General features: G+C 39.1%; 1 protein-coding gene across 2 annotated transcripts in view; it reads right to left on the minus strand.

The window, feature by feature from the left end:
* met (MET proto-oncogene, receptor tyrosine kinase) overlaps window positions 1-15996 on the minus strand; it is a 42062-nt gene extending 26066 nt beyond the window's left edge. For both annotated transcript variants that reach the window (XM_079859456.1, XM_079859455.1), the window contains exons 1-3: window positions 15948-15996; window positions 14196-15387; window positions 629-820 (exon numbers count right to left, since the gene is read on the minus strand). In XM_079859456.1, the coding sequence (XP_079715582.1) occupies window positions 629-820; window positions 14196-15387; window positions 15948-15964 (1401 nt within the window). In that variant the 5' untranslated portion in view covers window positions 15965-15996. The remainder of the gene's footprint in view (window positions 1-628; window positions 821-14195; window positions 15388-15947) is intronic.
* Window positions 15997-21063: the final 5067 nt, after the last annotated feature.

The following is a 21063-nucleotide window of genomic DNA, read 5'->3' on the forward strand; positions in this document are numbered from 1 at the left end:
CAGAGCTGTTTTCACTAGTCACGTACTTACATCCTGACTATTTGCATACACAATAGTGCTGGCAACAACAGGACTTTGACAAAAAATATCCAGTTTTAAATTTAGATTCTGCAAACTACCGTTTCTTTTTTCCAGAATGAGGCCAGCCAAACCTATTCCAGCACTATCACTCATAAATTCAATCTAAACGTTGACTTTCTAATCCAAACATTATGTAAAAGTTTAGCTTTAACAGTTTAAAAGGGGAATTTAGCCCTGACAAGATGGGCTTTTAATAAAACGTGGCTGTCCATGCAGTAGAAACGCAAATTGTTTTTGAAATCTTTACTAGAGAAAACACACAAAAAGGGCTGTGGCATTCCCTTTTGCCAAAAACTTCAACACCCACAATACACTTTTTCTGTTGATCCGACTGTCCGTGGGCAGGAAGGGATACAAAAATGCGAAAGTTCGATCTGTAGTTCTAACAAAAGTCCTGAAGCTGTAGAAAGTCAGCCAGGTACAAAATGACATGTTTTGCCTCAACATGGAGAAAGAGTACATTTACATAATTGGCAAACTACTGTACATGGAACTACATGGTTTTCAAAATACATTGTGGAAAAAAGCAAAAGCTAACATGTCTCACCTGGATGACTCGTCCCTCAGCTGTGCCTAGGCTGACCACAGTGTGGTTTTGGATGGGCACCACGGCTATGGAGGTGAGAAGACTGTTCCGGAACCGTCCATTGAAGTAGTCCCGACGTGGGTTGGTGCTTGTAACTTCCAGCCGGTAGCCTCTTTCATGTTTCCCACAGCTGAAGGAATCTCCCACAAAACTCTGGTAACAAAAAGAGAAACACATGGACAATTTAAACAAGTGGTGTTCTACCTGCCAAAAAACAGAAGCTCTCAATACCATATTGGTGGCACGTAATAAATAATGTGTGGATGAATTTTGCAGCACTGCCATTTTTTTTTTTTTTTTTTACAGAGGACTGGCCTCAAGTTCACCATGCCAAAAGCAATTTGTGAGCTAGATGCTTGTAGAAAAAAGTGACTTCGGCCCCACACAGTAAAGCTCTATCTAAGCTCGGCATCTACTGTTTCATCCTGGCCAATGCAGTTGCGTGTTTTCTCCCATGGTGCTTGGATCATCCTTGCCGCATTCTGACGGCTGTGCTCACAGATGGCAGGAATTCATGGGAAACTGCGAGGAACGTTGGGCTTGCTGTTGCTCTGTTAGAGTTCTGATAGAGGCCAGCTTTGTTTGGCTGCGATCTCTACAACCTGTGGAGTTTTGGAAGTTTCAGAGAGGCTGTATGGTCCCCAAGATATTAAAGAGGCCATATTCATAACACTTCTGTAGCATTTTTCCCTCCTTGAAGTCCAACCGTTATAATAAGGTTTTACATAACCCTCAGAATTAACAATCCATTTCTGCAAACTGTACCTTTAAGACTGTTTTGTATATCATGTACTGTATTATCTCTCTGTTATGATTGGCATAGTTCACCGTGTCATTCATCAGGGCAGGCCAAGTTGATGAAACCAAATAGGCACCGAGGGAAGAAGCTTTGTGTTGTGAATGTCCTGTGTTGTGTTGTGAATCCTGTTTTCCCTGATATGTCCCCTTTAAGAAAACGTATTTTTGTGGAAACTGTGATACATTGTTCCAAGATTCTCTGATGAATATAAAGTTCAAAAGTGCATTTACTTAAACAGAAATCTTTTGTAAATATCTTTACTGCCACTTTTGTTCAATTTAATGTATCCTTGCTGAATAAAAGTGTTAAAAATATATCTTACACTGACCACAAACTTTTGAACAGTAGCAGTCCAATTTGTGAACGAATCATTCAGACTATCTTTGAAAACTGGATCAACTGATTGATTAAGAAGTTAATTAATGATTCATTTATGAATTGGACTTCTCTCATGAACGTGCCAAAAAGATCAGATTTCAGTGATTTTCAAGAATAATGACTTAATTTCAGTTTCTCTCAAAGGAGGATTTGGAATATAGCGAACAATACCTATATGAACTACCTTCATGATTCATTTATGGTGATTTTTTCCCTCTTTTTGAGCTTATCAATCCCAATACACATTGATTTTAATAATACTATAAAGATTAACCTTTTGTGTTGAAGAAAGCAAGTCATTCAGGTTTGGAACACCATTTGCACGAGTAAACAGTGAATTTTAAGGGATAATTAAGGGGATAGTTCAACCAAAAATGAACATTCTGTCATTATTTACTCACCCTAATGTTGTTCCTAACCTGTATGACTCTATTTATTCTGTGAAACATAAAAGATGATTTTCTGAGAAATGTCCACACAATGAAAGTCAACGGTCACCAAAACTGTTTGGTGGTGATATAAGGGTGAGAAATATAATGAGTTTATCCAAGTTAGAGTTTACCTAGAGTAACCTGAAAAGGAACGGGGCACCTGAGGGCTACACATTGGTCAAGCTCAAAGGGTCACGGACCCTGGTATGAAAGTAAAGAAGTCATTAATAATTAATGAAACCAGACCCTGGCACTATAGGCCATGACTAAAATGCCTGTTGGAGCACAGAGAACAGGCGGTTAATGATTAACACCGTGCTCACTCAAACTCTTCTCAAGTTACACTGTATGGTGAAGGCACCCTGACAAAAACACTAAAAACACACCCATGAAAAATCAGACAGGCATAAAAAGGACACTCCATACTGTGCCAGAAAAGTTCTCACTCTTTCTCTGGCGATGTGAGTAAGACGCATGAGTCAGTGGGATACTGCGGTTGCAGCTTTATTTTGAGGGCATGTCTCAAAGGGCTGCTTTGAAGATGCAGAGAACAATACAGGTAGACAATAAATCAGGCCGAAGGAGCGCTGGGCCCTGCTCTCATTACAGGGCAGCGCGGGCTGGCTCAGAGGCACAGAATCGGTATACAGGTGTAAAAGCCAGCAAAGATGAGGGGGGATTACGGGCCAGCTTATCCCATCCCCTCAAGGCAGAGGACTTCTCTGGACCTCTATTGAGGGAGCGACAGAACAAGAGAAAGTAAGACACATGCAGCATGAAGCAACCAGAGAAATCATGCACAAGATGCCTTTGATGTGCAAGTTTGCTTTGCAGGGTTATATAAGCCCACCGCGATCCGTCATAACGGCCGAGCTGCCACGTATTTCAATAGGACTTGCGTAAGCATTCGTAAGTAAGCACCATGGTTTGGCATTGATTCGGGGGGCTCTATGAAGCCTGACCTATCACCAGCTGAGCACACCCCTGAGAGTCAACGCTTGTTTTAGAGGGAGAGAAAAAAAGAAGGTTTGCTGGGTTATTTTCATAGCAAATAAACCTCACGTTTTGCTTTGTTTTTGAAAAGGAAGACATTCCACCGCTTCGCTCACGGTACTGCAAGGATCAAGGGTAGAAATTGAAAAACCTGGGCAGTGTTTTGACAAGCTTTGGTTGCTCTGATCCCGAGGCTCCTCCACCAACCGGGTGTCTTGCAGGGTTTCCGAAGATTTGCTCTCATCATTTCTCACTTCACTTATTAAAGGGAATATTCGGGGTTCAATACAAGTTAAACTTAATCAACTGCATCTGTGGCATAATGCTTATTGAGTGCTGCAGGGATGGCATATTTTTGTAGTTCAACCCAAAAGATTGGTTGATTCTACTAAAAGCCAAAAGGATTTCCATTGGCTTTTGGATCACTACATAAAATAAGCTCTGTGACCAACAACAGTTTATGATTCTCACACGTTCTGTTCATCAATATATTCACATCAAGTAAAAAGCTAAAGTTACACTACATCTGCATGACTTTAACGTCACCATCTCATTCAATCTTTACTTCGTCTTTACTACGTTTCACCACTGTAGTCCCATTTTGCAACTGCTAAAAAAGTCATGACTAGGGTGTAATAACTGATAACTGTTTCAGGCATTTATCCAAAAGCCCATTTAAAAACCACACTGACTTCGGGAAAATGGAACATGAAGTGCAAAAATGGCTCCATTTCATGGTTTTAGGACTCATTCCTGCAGCACTCCATAAGGATAAGAACAAAAAAATATTGTAAGTTGCCCAATGCCCATAGTTTTCTTTAAAAACTGCAAAAATAGGTGTCACGGTAAGGCACTTACAATAAGGAGTAAATGGAGCCAATTTTTGGAGGACTTAAAAGCAATGTGAAGCTTTTCATTTTTATGAATTATTCCATTAAAACTTTGTTTAAATCAACATTTTAGTAATTTCAGGATTTATCACATTGCATTGCAACCAAGTTGTAAAATTGGATATTACACAGAGATGGTTAGCAAGCAATTTTTTCACACTAAAATCATGTTACTTTGCAAATTGTTTACATCATGTGGCTATTTTAATAATTACACAATTGCCCCATTAACTTCCATTGTAAGCTTTTTGCATTTCTTTTTTTTAAAGAGGGAAAAATCGAAATAAATTGTCAACATTATGTGCTGTAAACGGAAGTTAACTCATATTGAACCAGGAATATTACTTCATATACGAGCATTCTGAGTATTATTTCAAAGAATGCCGAAAAATAATCACACAAAAATATCCCTCTTTGACACATTAAGCAGCTTTCATTGTGTGCGGCACAATGCTGCGGTGATAGGGTTACCGCGCCCCACCTTTGGTGCTTTATAGCTTTGTGGCCTTTGGCGTCACCTCCAAAAAGCTTGATATGAGTGAAAGGAGATCTGTACGGCCAAATGTCACCTTCCAAAACTTTCTGTTAACCTCCGGGCCCCGGTGCAGTTGCGATCACGTACAGCGTACGTGAAGATTTCTGGAACGACATTGCTCCACACTGCCACCCTTCAGCTGCTTCTTGCCGAAAATAATGTGACTTTTGACCTCACAGAATTCTCAGTAATGTTGTATATGTTTATATGCATGTGTGTATGATTGTGGTGTGCACCACCTTTGCATTTATATGGCACGTCGCAAAGCAACCCGATTCTTGTGTTTATGCGCCTTTCTTGGATTACTAGGTCGTGAAGGTCAGTAGTCTGGGGAGAATTAGAGAAGCTGACAATAATGTGGGATTAGAGGCTGGCAGTCACCAAACAGTCCTGGTGCCTGGCTGCTGGTGTGTAAATACCTGTGGATGTCTCGAAGAATACTTGAAAAGCCTATTGTAGAGCTCCAAAATGTATAGAAATAAAGCTGATATCGCGATAATCGTGATGATCAAATCGTGAAGGCTGAAATATATGCGCTGTCAGTTTCAGATTGAAGATTGTTCATTTACATGCAAACTCATGATATATTGTATCTCAGAGCAGCTTAGATCGTTAACTTGTCGTGAGCTGCATGCGTGTAAATCAACATAGTGCCGCGCTTCACTCTGAAAACGACAGTGCATATATATTTGCTTATCTCATCAAGCAATATTACGAAAAAAAAGCTTGATGGTTTATTTTTTCATATCACAATATATTTCACAGAAAAATAATATCTCAAATGTCATTTATTTCAGCACTAGTCTACTGGAGACTGTCAAAGTCACACCTTGCTTTTAAACAGCTGCTGTCTGGCAAAGATGCTGTTGACTCCTAATCATTCTTTCTTGTTTTCAGTTTTCTTCTCATGTTTCTTTGCCTCACGTTCCTCTTTTTGGCCTTATCTTGTCTTGTTACTCAATTTTCACTTCCCTCACTCTTTACCTCTCGACTTGCTCTCCCAATCCAGCAGTCAAGTGATCTGTCAGCAGGGGACTTTGTTCCTCACTCAGGTTTCCAACTGGGAAACAAAACACGGCCCGGTACAACCGCTCGTATGTCTGCTAAAAAATGAATCCGCTTATTCAACTGCTCATGGTTAAATCCCTGCTCATGTAGAGATTTGAACTTGTTGCTGCATGCTACAAGACGATTCGCTCAAAGAGCACCATGGTTAATACGCCTGGACCAAACTATATTTAATCATTAATCAAACTGAAATCGAGATTAACGAAAGAGATTTGTTAAAACAACAGGATGAAATACTTGATTATTTTTCATCATTCCTTTGCAGTTAATGAGCCATAAAACACATATTGGGCCAACGCTACACATTTTACACTAGCAAAAATAGCGACAAGCTAAACATAAGCGAGAGAAATCCATCATGCTATTGATACATACAGTGAAACATTATGGACGTGCTTATGAACCATGCTCATCCATTCAATTAGATAAACAGACATAAGCAAAGGGGGGATAATTTAGTGTGGAGTCCACTCCAGAGGCCCGGAGGTCTGTCATTATTTACTCGTCCAGCATGGATCTATTCAAAGCATTAGCGGAAACGCCCATTCATTAAAGCAGACAAGATGAGCACGCTCAAAGCATTGCTCTCTGCCACAGTCCAAAAGTATGCTGGAGTAAAAACCTCCACCCTTATGCAAGGAGCATGGATCTGATAAAAGGGTAAAAAGCACTGCTTTAAAACCATAAAGCGTTGAGACCCTTTAAAAGATCAAATCCAGTCCTTTATGGAAGAGGCAGAGCATTCAAATGCCTGGTTTGCAGTTGGCCAGAATAATCAATTCCAATCTTGACTGTAAAGACTTGGCAGGGCTGTTTTTCTGTGATGATCTTACCCTTTTTTCACATGTCAGAGGGAGCAAAACGTGCCTCTGACAGGACAGATCAGACACAAGAGTTTTATTTTGGGAGCTGTTTAAAGAGTTTCGCAGATTCTCTGTTCCTAATTTCAGCTCATTTATTTCCGTGCATGACATTCTGCCGAGAACTTTGCTCCGAAGAAATTCCCTTAAACTCATAAAAAGCTGAGAATGAACATGTGTTAAGTCCATACTTCTTGACACATTTAGCATGCTGTAAAAAGAGGCTATATGATGATAATCTATTGTTTCAAATGGCATAGGCCCTGTTTACAACTGATATTAAGAACCATTTTTGTCAATCCGATCAAAAATGTTTTGAGCTTGTCCACTTTCGACCGCTTCCAGAGGTAGTCAAAAACGCATTTGACCGAATTGCTTTCGTAGTGTAGAATCTCATGTGGTCGAATGCGTTCGATCAACCTAAAAAGACCTACTCTCCGCCTACTGACATAAGGTGTAAACATTATGGGAAGTGCGCTTGCCAGACGGGATTTAAACTGTCGAATGAAGACGAACAATTTACCAAGCACAATGTTCTCTCACCATTCCTGATTTCTAACACACACTCTCCGTGATTGGCATGGTCTTGTGGCTATCAGAGCAGAAACGAAAGCTGCTGCTCTCCGTATGTTTTTCCGTCATCTCCGGTCGCGATCATACAGTATGTAAATTGCGTGAGCTTATTTCATTCATTAGTTCGAAAGATCTGAAAAAGCCCATACATTTACCCACCGATAGGCCACTCCCCTTGAAGAAATCAGGACAGAAGTGGTCGAAAGTGGACAAAAGAGACAAATAAAAACACCAGGTGAAAACAGGAATGTGTCTCCCTCGTCTACTTACTATGATCCGACTGACCAAAACGCATCCTAATACCAGTTGTAAACAGAGCCATATTGTCTTGGAAGACATTAACACACAGTTCAAATGGCTTATCAGTAGTTGGCATGAGCCGTCCTTCCTAGTTGACATTAAAAGCCAGATATGATGAAATCCTTATGTCAATTTTGGCCTTTGCAAAAACACACTACACGTTCTAAGCAAAGATCAAGGTCTTCACTCTCAAAAAGCCCTCTTTCTGCCAGAAAAACACAACTGACATGTGATAAAGAGTATGAGCATGCAGCAAATTCTGTCGTTTGTAGTCAAATTTCTCAGCACTATGATTCAAATCGAGCAGGTGGCATCCTTTTTATGACACGATTTCAATGCCAGTCAGCTATTATACTAAATGTGTAAAACTATGCAACAAATGGAAAACAAACAATTGAGCATGGCGTTAATATGTAAAGCATGACCGCATTGTAGAACAATGCATCACTGTGCTATCTTTTGGTAAACCACTGGAAGTTGCATGTCTTTTTATTGCCTTTTTTGTCCAGATACTGTACAAATCCCCTGATAAATCCCCTACAGGGATTATGGTCAGACTAACACGTTAATAAAACACATCTGTTTGAGGTAGAGGGGGGAACTGATCCATCTCTGGCCACAGGCAGGGAAGATTGATTTGTTGAATACAATAATCAAAGGTGATAACTCTTTGTCCTCTTGTTTAGCTACGCAGTCTTTGAATATTACATAAGTAAAATAGTTTCCTTAAGTCTCTCTTAAGACATGCTCACCACATGAAATTTACTGATTTTCATGAAATTTGGTTCCATTAACAGATCTCAAACGGTTCTTTTGAGTGACTCAAAACCATACACTGTAGCCTGATTCCTGAATATATAACTCTTAAAAGCCAGTTCTTTTTAGTTAATCAAAAAATACAGCACAGCCACTTTAGTCCAAATCTCAAATATATAATTCTAATAAGTCGTTATTTTTATAATTTCTTGTGTGAATCAAAAACATACAGAAGGGTTCATATAGCCAGAATCCTGAATGATTCTCTAAAAACAATCGGCTCATAAGAATCAAGAACACACAAGATGACCTGAATGAATGACTCCTATGTGGGGTTCTTTTTAGTGAATCAGTTTTTTTTTTGTGAATCAAAAACACACAGAACGATTCAGTCCAGTTCCTGAATCTAAAAAGAAATAGCTCAAAAGAATCAAAAGCATACAATGGGACCAGTGTAGTCTGATACTAGAATGAATGAGTCTTGTGAGCCAGATCTTTTTTAGTGAATCAAAATACTTTCAGAATGAATCAGTCGGAGCAGTTAAATACTTAATCTGAATCACTATTGAATTATTGTTCATAATATCACAATGTGCAGTAAAAGCACTTGTTGCAATCATTGGTATTTTATGATTTTATTTATTTAATTAAAATTTTTGCTAACTTTTTTAGATAATATGTAGTTAGTCAAAGCACTGCATTTACAGTATGCTGCACCTGAAACACATGAGAAGCCAATAAAAACTGTTAAATTTATGATTTGCTGAAATCTGAAACGATCTGTTGACAACAGACTGCTGAAATAAGCAAACAACCAAAAAATGTTAATGAACCCATTAAGAAACGGAAATCATTAAGAAGAACCTGAGTCAGAACCAGAATCATGAAATTCCTTTTGATTCCCATGAAGACTCACACTGCTTCGAACCCTGCATGACTGACACCTGAAGTCCACTCCATTAGCTGACCAAACACTGGGTGTCATGCCCCACAAAACTCACAAGTCAGGTATCAGGTAAAAGCTTGCTCTCTTTTCACACGATCACACAGGCCGTGTCTTCTGAGGGATAAGCTTGGGAGTATCTGACTGACTTGCTGAATGAGGTGAAGGGACAGCCGCAGATAAGCTCTTATTTGTGGTGCATTGTTAAGTTCTCACCAGGTGATAAAGTAGAATAGTTCCTGGCCAATTCAATCCGTTCCATTACTTAAGCACACATTCATTCAAGCCGGCATCCTATGGAACCATTGTGCCGGCATTAGCACAAGGGCAGCTCAGCGTAATGGCTCTTTTGACCTAGTGGGGGAGGTTGAGTCCTAGCATACCCCGAAAAGTTTATTTGTGGTCCCTGCTGTGTAAGCCAAAACAATTAGTAGAGGTCTTTGAACTGCACCAAACAATTAGTCTGGATCGGTCAACTCCAGTCGTTTAGTGGTGAGGGCTGATTGAATATCCAACCTGACCGGGCTCATTAAATGCTTCAGCGAGTATTTGATTTACACCTGGTCAGGATGTCTTTAACCTTACATGGAGGTTTCAAAATTGAGCTCTTTGATGAAGCCTTGTGCTCACAGACCCGGAGAGCAGGAAATTACTGGAGGGAGTAAAACAGATGAGGAGGAGAAGGTATGGTGGATGTCAGAGATGGATCAACATGCCTCTGGGCCACTGACTCACCAAAGCAATCTTTCCCTTCACCTGACACTTACACATGTTTCTGAATTATGCCCAGAAGAGCACCAACAAGTATTTCAAGCCTGAAGGCGGCGTTAAATACATGGGCCAGTCATCACAACATCGAAGGAGGAAACTGTGGTGCAGTAAACCTGGCGTAAACAGTGGAGTACCAGCCAATCGTGTGTTTGTTTTTATGTGAAGTTCCTCCTAAAGGACAGATTGTGAGCGCAAGCGTTTATCAGTTGTATGCTTAACTGCTTTATGGGAGTATTTAAGACACACATATGCGGCAAGAGCGGGAAAACAGTCCAAGGACAGGAAGAAAAAAACAACAACACACATACACACACATACATATTTGCACATACATACATATATATATACTCGTACGTAACAGCAATGATCGATCATGAAAACGATGATTGGTTATTGCAGCATTTTGGGCGGTACCTGAGGTCTGATTTGTAAGTGTTAGGACAGCATGCAGTCCAGACGGAATGTATTTGAAAGTGCGCAGTGATGCCTGGAATCACTTGGATCATGAAAATACAGTTAAGTGCAAGATGTGCAGAGCCAATCTGCCATATACATAACACTATAATGAGAACACTATTGTGGTAGAATGTTGTAAATTCTTTGTGCTTTAGTTGCCTGTGTTTTCGCGTTGTTGTCACGGGAAGAACGGGAGTTACACATTCAGACAAGCACGGTCAAGTTCACATAAAGGCTTATTAAGGGAAGTTTTTGTCAAACAAATTAATTGTATTAAAAGGACAGCTATAAAAAAAAAGCCACTGTTGAGCAGCAAACAGGTATTTGAAGCTGCTGGTGAATTCTCAATTCCTATACTTTGTATAATATAATCATATTTTTTTTAAATATGCAATTAAAAAAAAAAGTAACTATTTTCTATTTTAATTTTAATATCTATTTTCCTTTTTTTCTATTGTCAGCAGCCATTACTCCAGTTTTCAGTGCTACTTCAAAAATCAATCTAATATGCTGATTTGCTGCTCAAGAAACATTTCTTATTATCATCAATGTTGAAAACAGTTGTGCTGCTTAATATTTTTGGTGGAAATTCTGATACATTTTTACAAGATTCTTTGATGAATAGAAAGTAAACATTTATTTAAAATAGAAATTGTGACATTTTAAATATCTTTACTGCCATATTTTAGTTGCGCAATTGAATGCATCCTTGCTGATTAAAGTAGCATACATTTCTTTCAATATTCAAATCTTACCAACCCGAAACTTTTGAATTGTAGTTTATATACATTTAAAGAAGACTTTTAGGACACTGAAAACTTAACACAGCAAAAATAAGGACATGAAAGTCAGGATACATCCCCACAGGTGCTCTCATCCCCAGATGTAGATGAGATGAGCAGTTCGCACCTGGATGCCAGCTGTCCGGTCTCCTCTAGCTAACATTATAGTCTAAAGTCACGCAGGTTTCCCGCCAGGGCAAGGCTGCCAACATGAGCTCACTGCAGGGGCTTGACATTTTGAGAAAACACACAGCTGCACACTTCCACCTGCCTCTTGGTCAGAGCTGTTGGTCTGTGACGTGTACGTGCCTGCGTTTATGTGCTTTTGCCAGAAATGATTCAGGGTGACTTAATTCCCCAGTACAAACCTCAACTCACCCACATAGAATACATTTCTTACACATGCATACTCACAGAAACGCAACCATGCAGGAAGCTTATCGCAGCTTCTCCGAAGCAGAGACAGGATACAACAAGTACAGCGTCTTTCAGCATGATTTTGCACCTCCCAGAGCTGAAGCCGTGGCCTATAAATTCTCCAGGTTTTGCCGCTTTTGCGCAAACACATCTGGGAATAAGCAGGCAGCAGCACGTATGCTTTTATAAGTGCTAAGTACAGTGCATTAGCGTGTCACCCTGTCCTTACATGACCAAAAACACACTATATTGCAAAAGATTAAGCGAGGAACAAAGAGTTAAAAGTATCTGATTTACATTGATATGGGCTTATTCACAGTCAAAAAGATGTGGGAAAATGTGTACAAAGTAAGTTAAAAATCAATGCACTGCCTTTTCGCTTTTCTTTACACTTTTAGACTTGCCATCTCAAAGCATGTTCATTTAGCCACAATGGCCGTAATAATTAAAATGGCTGTCGATCAAAACTCCCTCTTTAGGAATTATATTACAGGCGGCAATCAATCAAGCTTCAGATTCAATTTTAAAGTAATCAGCATTTGCCAGTTGTTCCCCTGATCAATTGTAATCTAATGATAATTTTGACCTTAAATGTGGCTGTTTGTTATTGCCGGTCTCAAGTGTCCCCCTCCCCTCTGCTCTTTCAAGATGGGGGGGGGGGGGGGGGGGGGGGCGCTGGGTTTGTTGGGGTGGTTCCAACTCGGATACATCCATTATTCCAAACAATAAGGACTATATTTCTGTCTTTTTTATTAACGAATATTGCTGAGCTAGAGCAGACTGGCAGATCGATAATTTTAAGAGCTTGGGTGAAGTCAGAAAGCTGTGGTGTCTTTCTCTCGAAGGGTAAGAGTCTATTACGGACTTTGGTGATTTATCTGATATGATATTCATATAACTTTGGCTCCACATTAACAAATAAAACAGGAAAGCCAGGCTAAATTCAATCAAAACTGAAGCACAGTGTCAGATGCCTGCACTGTTTCCAAATAAAGGCAGAAGATGTTGGAGCCCAGTTTGTGGAGTCGGTTGTCTAAGAGCAAAAACAAGATATTGGTTTATCATGCCTATTTACAATGTAATGGTTTTATGACACCATGTCAATTGCCCCTTTATGGGATGATAAGACAGACTCTGCATAACATATGCTACCAGTATCATAATTCTCAACGATGGCACTATGATTTGCCATCGGCCTTAACACACTCAGACACGCACACCCAAAACAAACAAACGCACATGCACACACTCACACACTTATGGACAAAAACTGTATTGGAAACAGACGCACATCCCTTTCAAACTGTAAGTAAACACTTCTTCTAAGACGCCTATGGAAATGTCTTCCAACTGCTATTGCCATTTAAGCTATCGTACATCCGCATAATGAAAACTGATAGAACCGCAGCTGACTTTGAGCAGATGCTTGGATCAAGGATCCACAGAATGAAAATATTTAAAAATGTCTTAAGTGCTTCAGTCTGCAGATCTTCTGCTGTAACAAATGACTGAGTGCACTTTGTGAGCTTGGCCAGATAAAGTTCAGGGCACTGACTGAAGCAACTACACCAGACTTGAGATCTGTGTGACTTTGGGACGAGGCCAGCCGCTCGGGTCTGGCCCATATGAACTGCTAAAGCGACCAGTACAAATACTGTTAGAGACAGTTGAAGAACACCTGCTGGGTAGTGATCTGGACTTCCCCGCTGTATGGACTTTGATAAGACAGCACACAAGCAAATAGAAAAGTGCAGAGAACAGACAGCATGAGTAATGGTTGTTATTGTAAAAGAAGCCTGATTCACATGGACATCAAACAAACCTAGTTTTCAGATTATTTGCAATCTTCATTTTAATCTACACCACCGAATTTAGAACTGAAGTGCTCAGACATTGTCATATTAAGAGATTTACACAATAAATATTTCAAATTCACCTTAGTCCACAGTGAAGAGAGTAAACTGTGTTGATTGTTATAAATAAGTATACATAATGCACCATTTAAAAGGGCTCTGTAAGTTACATTAGTTTACATTTATTTGCTTTAGCTTACAGAGAATTCAATTCATATGGAGAAAACATGAACGTGAATCAGAATCATATTTGAATCAGGAGCTTGCAAATCAGAAACAAATCTGTAAATCTGTACTGATGCCCAGCCTTTTTCCATTCACCTTCTGTGCCATGCTGTCCATCTTTAGTAGCATCTAGATATGTTCGTAGGCTTTATCTTTACATATTCGAAACATTAACCGCTGTGTATTACAATGCAGATCAGAGCGATGTATGACTATGTTTTGTAATGAACTCTGGGAAGTAATAGCCCTGCATTATCGACAGGCCCTCGGGGAGTCGTCAGCAGTTAAATTTGTGTCATTTATTGATCTGCATGATTTACTGATTGATCCAACAAATGGTGATGGATAAGTAAAAAAGACGAGGAGGGCCGGTGATTTATGATGGCCAGAGGATAAAGACAAGCAATTGGGCTGACAAGAAGTCAGATTTGCTCTCGGCTGTGCACCGTTAGCTAAAACTGACTGGAGAAAATGCATGATTTGGTTGAAACCTCTTACCTGGTTGAAGGATTTCTCCTCCGACCCTGGGAAGTGATGGAGCTTCCTAGTGTGTCCCTTCTGAATGAAATCCCTGAAGAAGTTATTAATGTCCGAAATGGAGATAACGCAAATGGCAGAGCTGGCGGTGGGCTCCGGTGAGTCAGGTTTGCTGCGGGCAAAGACAGCAAACAGCACGTCCTCTCCTTCTTTCAGGCCCATCTCCTGTTGAAAGTCATAGCCGACTTTGGACACATGCGCAGCCTGGAGAACATTGAAAACCACCTGGGCCGAGCGCTTCTTTCTCCTTCGCTCAGAGTAAATGCACTCAAAGGGCATTTCTACATAGCGCAAGATCTCAGGATCCGAAGAGCACATGCGTACGATCCTCGTGTGGAAGGCATTCGAGCTGCCACCTTCTCGTTGGACGGTGAGAAAATAAACATATGGACCACTCTGGAAGGAGTAGACGTAGCGTAGCGGGTAGTTTCCACGCAGACCCGGGGCCAAGTCCATGTAGGATTGCTCGGAAAAGAACTCAAAGCCATCTTGAGTCTCTCGCATCTTCCTAACGGAGATGGTGTGGTGGAGACGAGGGTTGGTAATATCAAGAGGCTCAGAGTTGGCGACGAAGAACCTCACGACACCGCTGCTCATGACGTTGAGGATCTGCGTGCCAGAGGGTCCTGCTATGCAGTCTGGACAACCGTGGCTGCTACCTTTGTTTTTCTTAGAATACATGCAATTTACTTCCGTATCCAGGGGTCCATCCTCTAACACGTGACGGGTGCAGACGCCGTTCCCCACCGAACCACAGCTGAAGAGCTCAAGGTCATAGAACGTTTCAATCACCAGGGCCATATTGGTGTTGTTCGTGTTGGGGGGCTTGTCTCCACAAACAAAGCATGGTTTTGGCGCCGAGCAGTCCGGACCCTCGTAGACCGGTCCGGTATTATACTCATGTCTCTTCTTGAGGTCTTTTGACAGAGCGTAAAGCTTGTTGATGGCACCTACGTACACAGTTTCATTGAATTCCAACAGCTTCTGGATGGGAGTGTCAGACACAAAGTGAGGAAGGTCGTAGGTCACAGAGAGATCGAGTTTGGAGCTTTCTATTGGTTCCTCACATTGACTATTCAAGCCCCACCACAGCGTTTGAAGGATGATGAGGATGCAAGTGGTTTCAGAATAGTGAATTCTCATCTTTGTTCTTCTGCAGAGTAAAAAAGTCAACATTTATTTAGCATATTAACCACGTAAAGCCTGACATGTGAAATAACACTCATAAAAATCTAAGAAATTCTAAGAAAAAAACATGTTTTATTTTTTCTTTCATATTTGATACATCAGGCCTATATAGTGAGAATATGGGGCTTCTGATATCTTGTAATGTAAATCAATGAGATCTTTACTACTTACATAAGATGCATTTACAAAATCTGCTGTCACTCTATATCTCCCAATAATATGACTTAGTTTTATGACCAAAATCAGAGGGCAGAAGGCATTTTTAATCAAGTTTTGAGCATGTTGATAATTTAGAGGTCGTATATCAAAATAAGATACTGCAGGATTTATAGGGTTAAAACAAATAGCATTTTTTTTAGAATTCTGAAATAGCCCATTAGTGCGCAAAACACAAGGACACAAAAGCTTTATGAACGAAGCTACTCCGAACAAATGACACTTGTAAATCACAGCCACACGGACTGCAACAACAATGATATCACTAGTTTCCATGAATTGTAGAAGCCTCAATAATTCACCACTCACTGTGTATGACAAATCATGGATAAAAGAAAGAGGGCAACTCTAAACGATCCTTGTGCCTCTGACTTGGACAGCACTTTTGTGGCTGTGTACCAGAAGAGGCGAATCATCAAAGAGTCAGCCTACACTGAGTGCACTGCGGTGACAAGTCTAACTTTAGACAGCGTTCTCAAGGGAGTGGTTGATAAACTCAATTAAGCCTGGTAGGCTGCGGACGCCAGAGAAGTGATTTATTGTTGGTGTACTTAAACGCTGTTCCTCCAGGAGGTCACTTTTAAGGTTGAGATGGAAAGAGCGGCAGAGATAGAGAATATGGGATTCACCCTTACTGTTATCTAAGATACTGAAGTGTGCTGAGGAGCACTATAGGTCTCTGCAAGCTCCAAGTATAACAGTGTTAGATATGGGAACTGTTGCACTTTCTTACTGTTTACCTATACAGCATCTCCCCTTTAAAAAAAAACTGATAAAAAAAGATTTTATATTGTCTTTTCATCTTCCTTAAACATATCTAAACATAACCACTTCAAGTGCAGTAACAAAAATGCTTGGCTCAGATCATTATTTTACAACACACTGGGACTTACATAATGCAATTCAATGTTGTTTTTAAAAATAAACTGATCTGACTTTAAATTTTACTATTTACACTCATATTTACCTAAAGATAAACTTTAAATTTTAAAGCCAATTCTTAAATATCTGCAGACCAATATTTTTTCTCAGAAATGTAGCCTGTCCCACTCAAATGACTCTCAAATGTCTGTAACCCCAGAATAGGAAAGATAAACGTGTTTAGAGATAAACAAGTCTAGATTTCCAATAATAACGTTACTAAACTGAACAAAAAAATAAACAAAAGCTTTAGTTTTCTTAACTGAGTTTCAAAGAAACGTACGATTTATAATGACTCACACTGTCAACAACTAAACGCACACCTCCCAGACAATTCCATGAAAACCCTTCAACTAAATTTTTTAGCAAACTAAAAACAAGAGAAGTATGTTAGTAGCAACTACACTTTAATCACATAACTTCCAAATGAATAACCTTCCGTAATACATGTTATCATACTCTAAGCGTTCAGAAATAAAGCAAACGCTCACTCACCTGTAAAATAAAAAGACACCTGTCTGAGACAGAAAGGGAAAATAATCACATCTTTTAACGGTCCGGTTTGCTCTAGACGCGCGCGCGCGCTGTTTGTGGCGGATGCCAGCAGTCTCGAGATGGGATGCAGCGGAGAGTTTCTGCGCGCTTTCTGCTAAAGAGTTGCCTGCTCTTCCTCCTCCTTTCCGTAACACCGTAATCACTGACTCGGAGAATGTGTACTCGGGTGACTCACGCTCAGAATGGGTCAAATCAGTTTAAAGGTTTGTTGTTGTACTGTGCGCAAACGCTGCGGGTCGTTACTCCAGGGTGCGCGTGCCATTGGATGGAATGGGTCTCTCAGGTGAGCGCATTCAGATCACTGACAGTTACGTCACTGGCGGTGGAGTAACGGAGTCCGATGATTGGCTGCTGATATTTTACAATTAATAATAGTATTGGGTAAATTCCATAAACATCAAGTAAAGTGTCAATATTTGTAAGCATTTTAATGTTTTTTATGTTTTAGATTTTATTTTTTATTTGTTCCCTTTTTATTCTAATGTAGATAGGCTGTAGGGTATGCCTATTTGTGTATAATTTCCTGTTTTATTTTATTTCCTTTTTCCTTTTAATGTTTCTTTTTATTTTAACCATAGTTTAATCAGTTATACTTTTTAAATATTGTTCATTATATATTGTGAGTGAACATTTCTCTTGCTGTTGTTTATGGTAGAATGCAGTATGCATATTCATAATAAAAAATATTTTATGACGTTTACTGAAATTAATAATGATGACAATAATGAGAAGAAGAGTACAAAAAAAAAAAAGAACAAAAATAGGAAACTAATCATTTCACTTCCGTTCCTCAATTTATCAAACACTGCATTTGAAGCAAGGATAAAACACAATATTGTTGGTTTAACTTAAAAAAGTTGGTTTGAACCTGGTTGCCTGATACCTGGTTAATTGAAATTAAAAAGTTGAGTTAATACAATGAAGGAGATTGGTTTAATCAACAGAAATTCAAAATATTAGGTTATCTGAACCACATTATCTAAGTTGATTGGACAAAAGAAAAAAGCTGTGATAACAAATCATGATTTTTTTTTTTTTTTTTTTTTTACAGTGTTGTGGTAATTTGGAGTTTGTATCTCATTAATTACTCTAATGACCAAACTGGTTAATTGCTAGTACATTATTACATTGTGTAGCATTAAATTAATATGCATCGACCTTCTATAGTGACTAAGTGAGCATCAATACTTACATGCAAAAGCTCAATGGCATTCAGAGGCTTTATGAAGTCTGTCTGGAGGGAAGTTTATTACAGTGGTCAATTTTACACCGCCACCCAGTAACCACTAAAACCGAAGTGTGAAATTCTGGATCTATGACTTTCTCTTCAACTATGCAGTATCTTCATCCCCCCCACCTGCCATGGTATGTTACTGTTTTTAAGGGCCTCGTGACCATGACACATTTGACAAATATTCTGTGGTCTTTTTTTGAAGGGAGGAGTCTTATCATAATGACATATAAAAAAAAAATTATTTGGCCAAAATGTCATTTTAACAATAGATTGTAATGTGGTTTTTGTGCCACAAAGTTCGTATAGCCTGCATACAGGATAACATAATAGCTTTGTGTAGCTATTCAAGGTATCGTAACGCCACCTAGTGGTGACCTAGTCCTAGTGTTCCATATGTATGAACTAATCAATACAAGTTGTGATCTGGTGTCTGACACAGAGTGAGTGGAGGGAGGACACCACAGATAATCTACAAAACTGATCCGTATAGATTTCCTACCCAATCTAACTTAGTCTCAGGTTTTATTTATGACCTTAAGGTCAATAAAATCCAGGTTAGTGCTGACCTGGTCATTCTCCTATACTGTAAAACCTCATTGACGACTGATCATTTAAACCTGCCACGGTTCATTTGGAAAAGGGCTTTTAAATGTTGCGCACATCAGCAGCATTAATTTAACTATCCTCTTGACATTAGTATATTGCATGTATTGCGAAGAATGACTGCTGACATGCAGGGATTGATCATTTTAATACAGTTGAATGCCTTAAAAATAAATACATGTATGACTTTCAGAAAATAAAGATGCAATTTTATCAGTCAAACTTTAGATCTGAATTAAATGTATTAAAATCACAGAGGGAAATAAGATACAGTATAGCCTATCTATTGCGGAAAGCAATTTGGATTTATATTCCTCCGCCCCTGGGCCATCTCAAAACCATAATATATTGAGAAACGGATTTGACTTATTCCAGGAAAAAGTTTTAACAGGGTAAACAAACACAGAGTCGCATTTAAAAAACTTTACACTCAAACCAGTTTTACAGCACTTAAGCTGATTAGTTCACCCAGTTGGCATTGTTTTCCTCTGGGTCACATGACCGCTCTCAACTTCATTTCCGATTTATTACATCATCATAATATTATTGATTTTAAAACCTGGTCCTTGATAGCAAACCCAACAGGCTTTATGATTTATTTAAATTGGATAATGTTGTTTCTGATTTTGTTGAATGGAATGAAGCTTCAGGGCTTCAGGCTCCTTGCAAAAAAGAAGCATAATTTACCTAAAAAGGGTGCTTATTATTACCGAAATAATAAAAGAAAGTGTAAACTCAATGCAATGTTCTCAAACACTTGATTGCATGTTGTTTACAATTCAAAGAAAATGTGTTATAGTTTAGACTTATATTAGTTGGACTTTAGAGTACTTTTTGGCCCAGTATGACCTTAATATGTAATTTCATAATTATTTCTATTGTCTTTGAAATATGGTTACAGTGTACTGTCAAAGAACCTTTGTAATGATAAAGTTACAATGTAGTACATTTAATATATATTAACTTTAAATGTAACATAAAAAAACACACGGTGCAGTTAAAATTATATTCAAGTACTTTACATGTGCTTTAGTATGTTAGTCAACACATAAAAATAAGTGTATGATGTTAAAGAATGACTAAAGATTATTAAAACATAATGATGTCAAATGTATTTTAAAGTGAAACTTGACATGATTACACTTATAACACTTATATTAAGTGCACTTTAAAATGGCCAGTTTTACAAACGCCATTGGTCACTAAAATCTATCCTTTGTTCACTATAGGTGATTGTCCTAAAAACCTTTGCAAAACAACCCAGTTCCACCTTCAGATTCAGTAAACCGTACAAAAACTGGTCATTTCCCAGATTCATATATGTTTTAGTCCAGCCGAACAGTGTGACAGGCCTACTGTTTTTGCTATGGTGACAATGATTCAAACAATGACAGTGGAACATGAAAACCTGGTGATGGTGTGGATGGCTGGCTGCTCAGAAAGTACCATCTGTTCTGTGTCTGATCAAACAGCTGAGATTTGATTTACCTTGACTTTGTTTGTACTCTCCATGTAAAAGAAATACCGACGATCTATGACTCAGTGCAGTTTTGTGTATAGGCTATTCATGGCACTAGATATTCTGACGATAACAACATCTGAAAGAAACAGGTGTTGTGATGCCCACGGGGCTAGGGGAAAATGAACAGTCTCCTAAACCATAAATCTTGGCAAGAAGTTTTACTGGGCATAATATCAAAGTACATAGCAGCCTATAAATTAGCCTATATTAAACACACGTAATTGCACATTGAATCAATTCAATGACTCCTCCACATGGATACAATGAATAATCAAACAGACATGCTTGCTATTGTCTTTATTTACCAAGAGAAGGTGTTTTCACATATAACAATGTTTACCTGACAAATAGGCCTACTTAGCCTAGGCCTATGTTATTTGAGCCCGATCTCACGGGAAAACGTACAAATTCTACGAGGTGGCTTATTCGTACGAATTCATACGACCTGGCTCGTACGAATTAGTACGATTTTTGCAAAATAGTACATATTTTACGAATTGGCCAATTCGTGTGAATTCATACGAATGACCTACCCCTGACCCCGCCCCTAAACCTACCCATCACGTGGGTTTAGACAAATCGTACAAATT

Source organism: Squalius cephalus (assembly GCF_949319135.1).
Source record: "Squalius cephalus genome assembly, chromosome: 23".
Classification (NCBI taxonomy): domain Eukaryota; kingdom Metazoa; phylum Chordata; class Actinopteri; order Cypriniformes; family Leuciscidae; genus Squalius; species Squalius cephalus.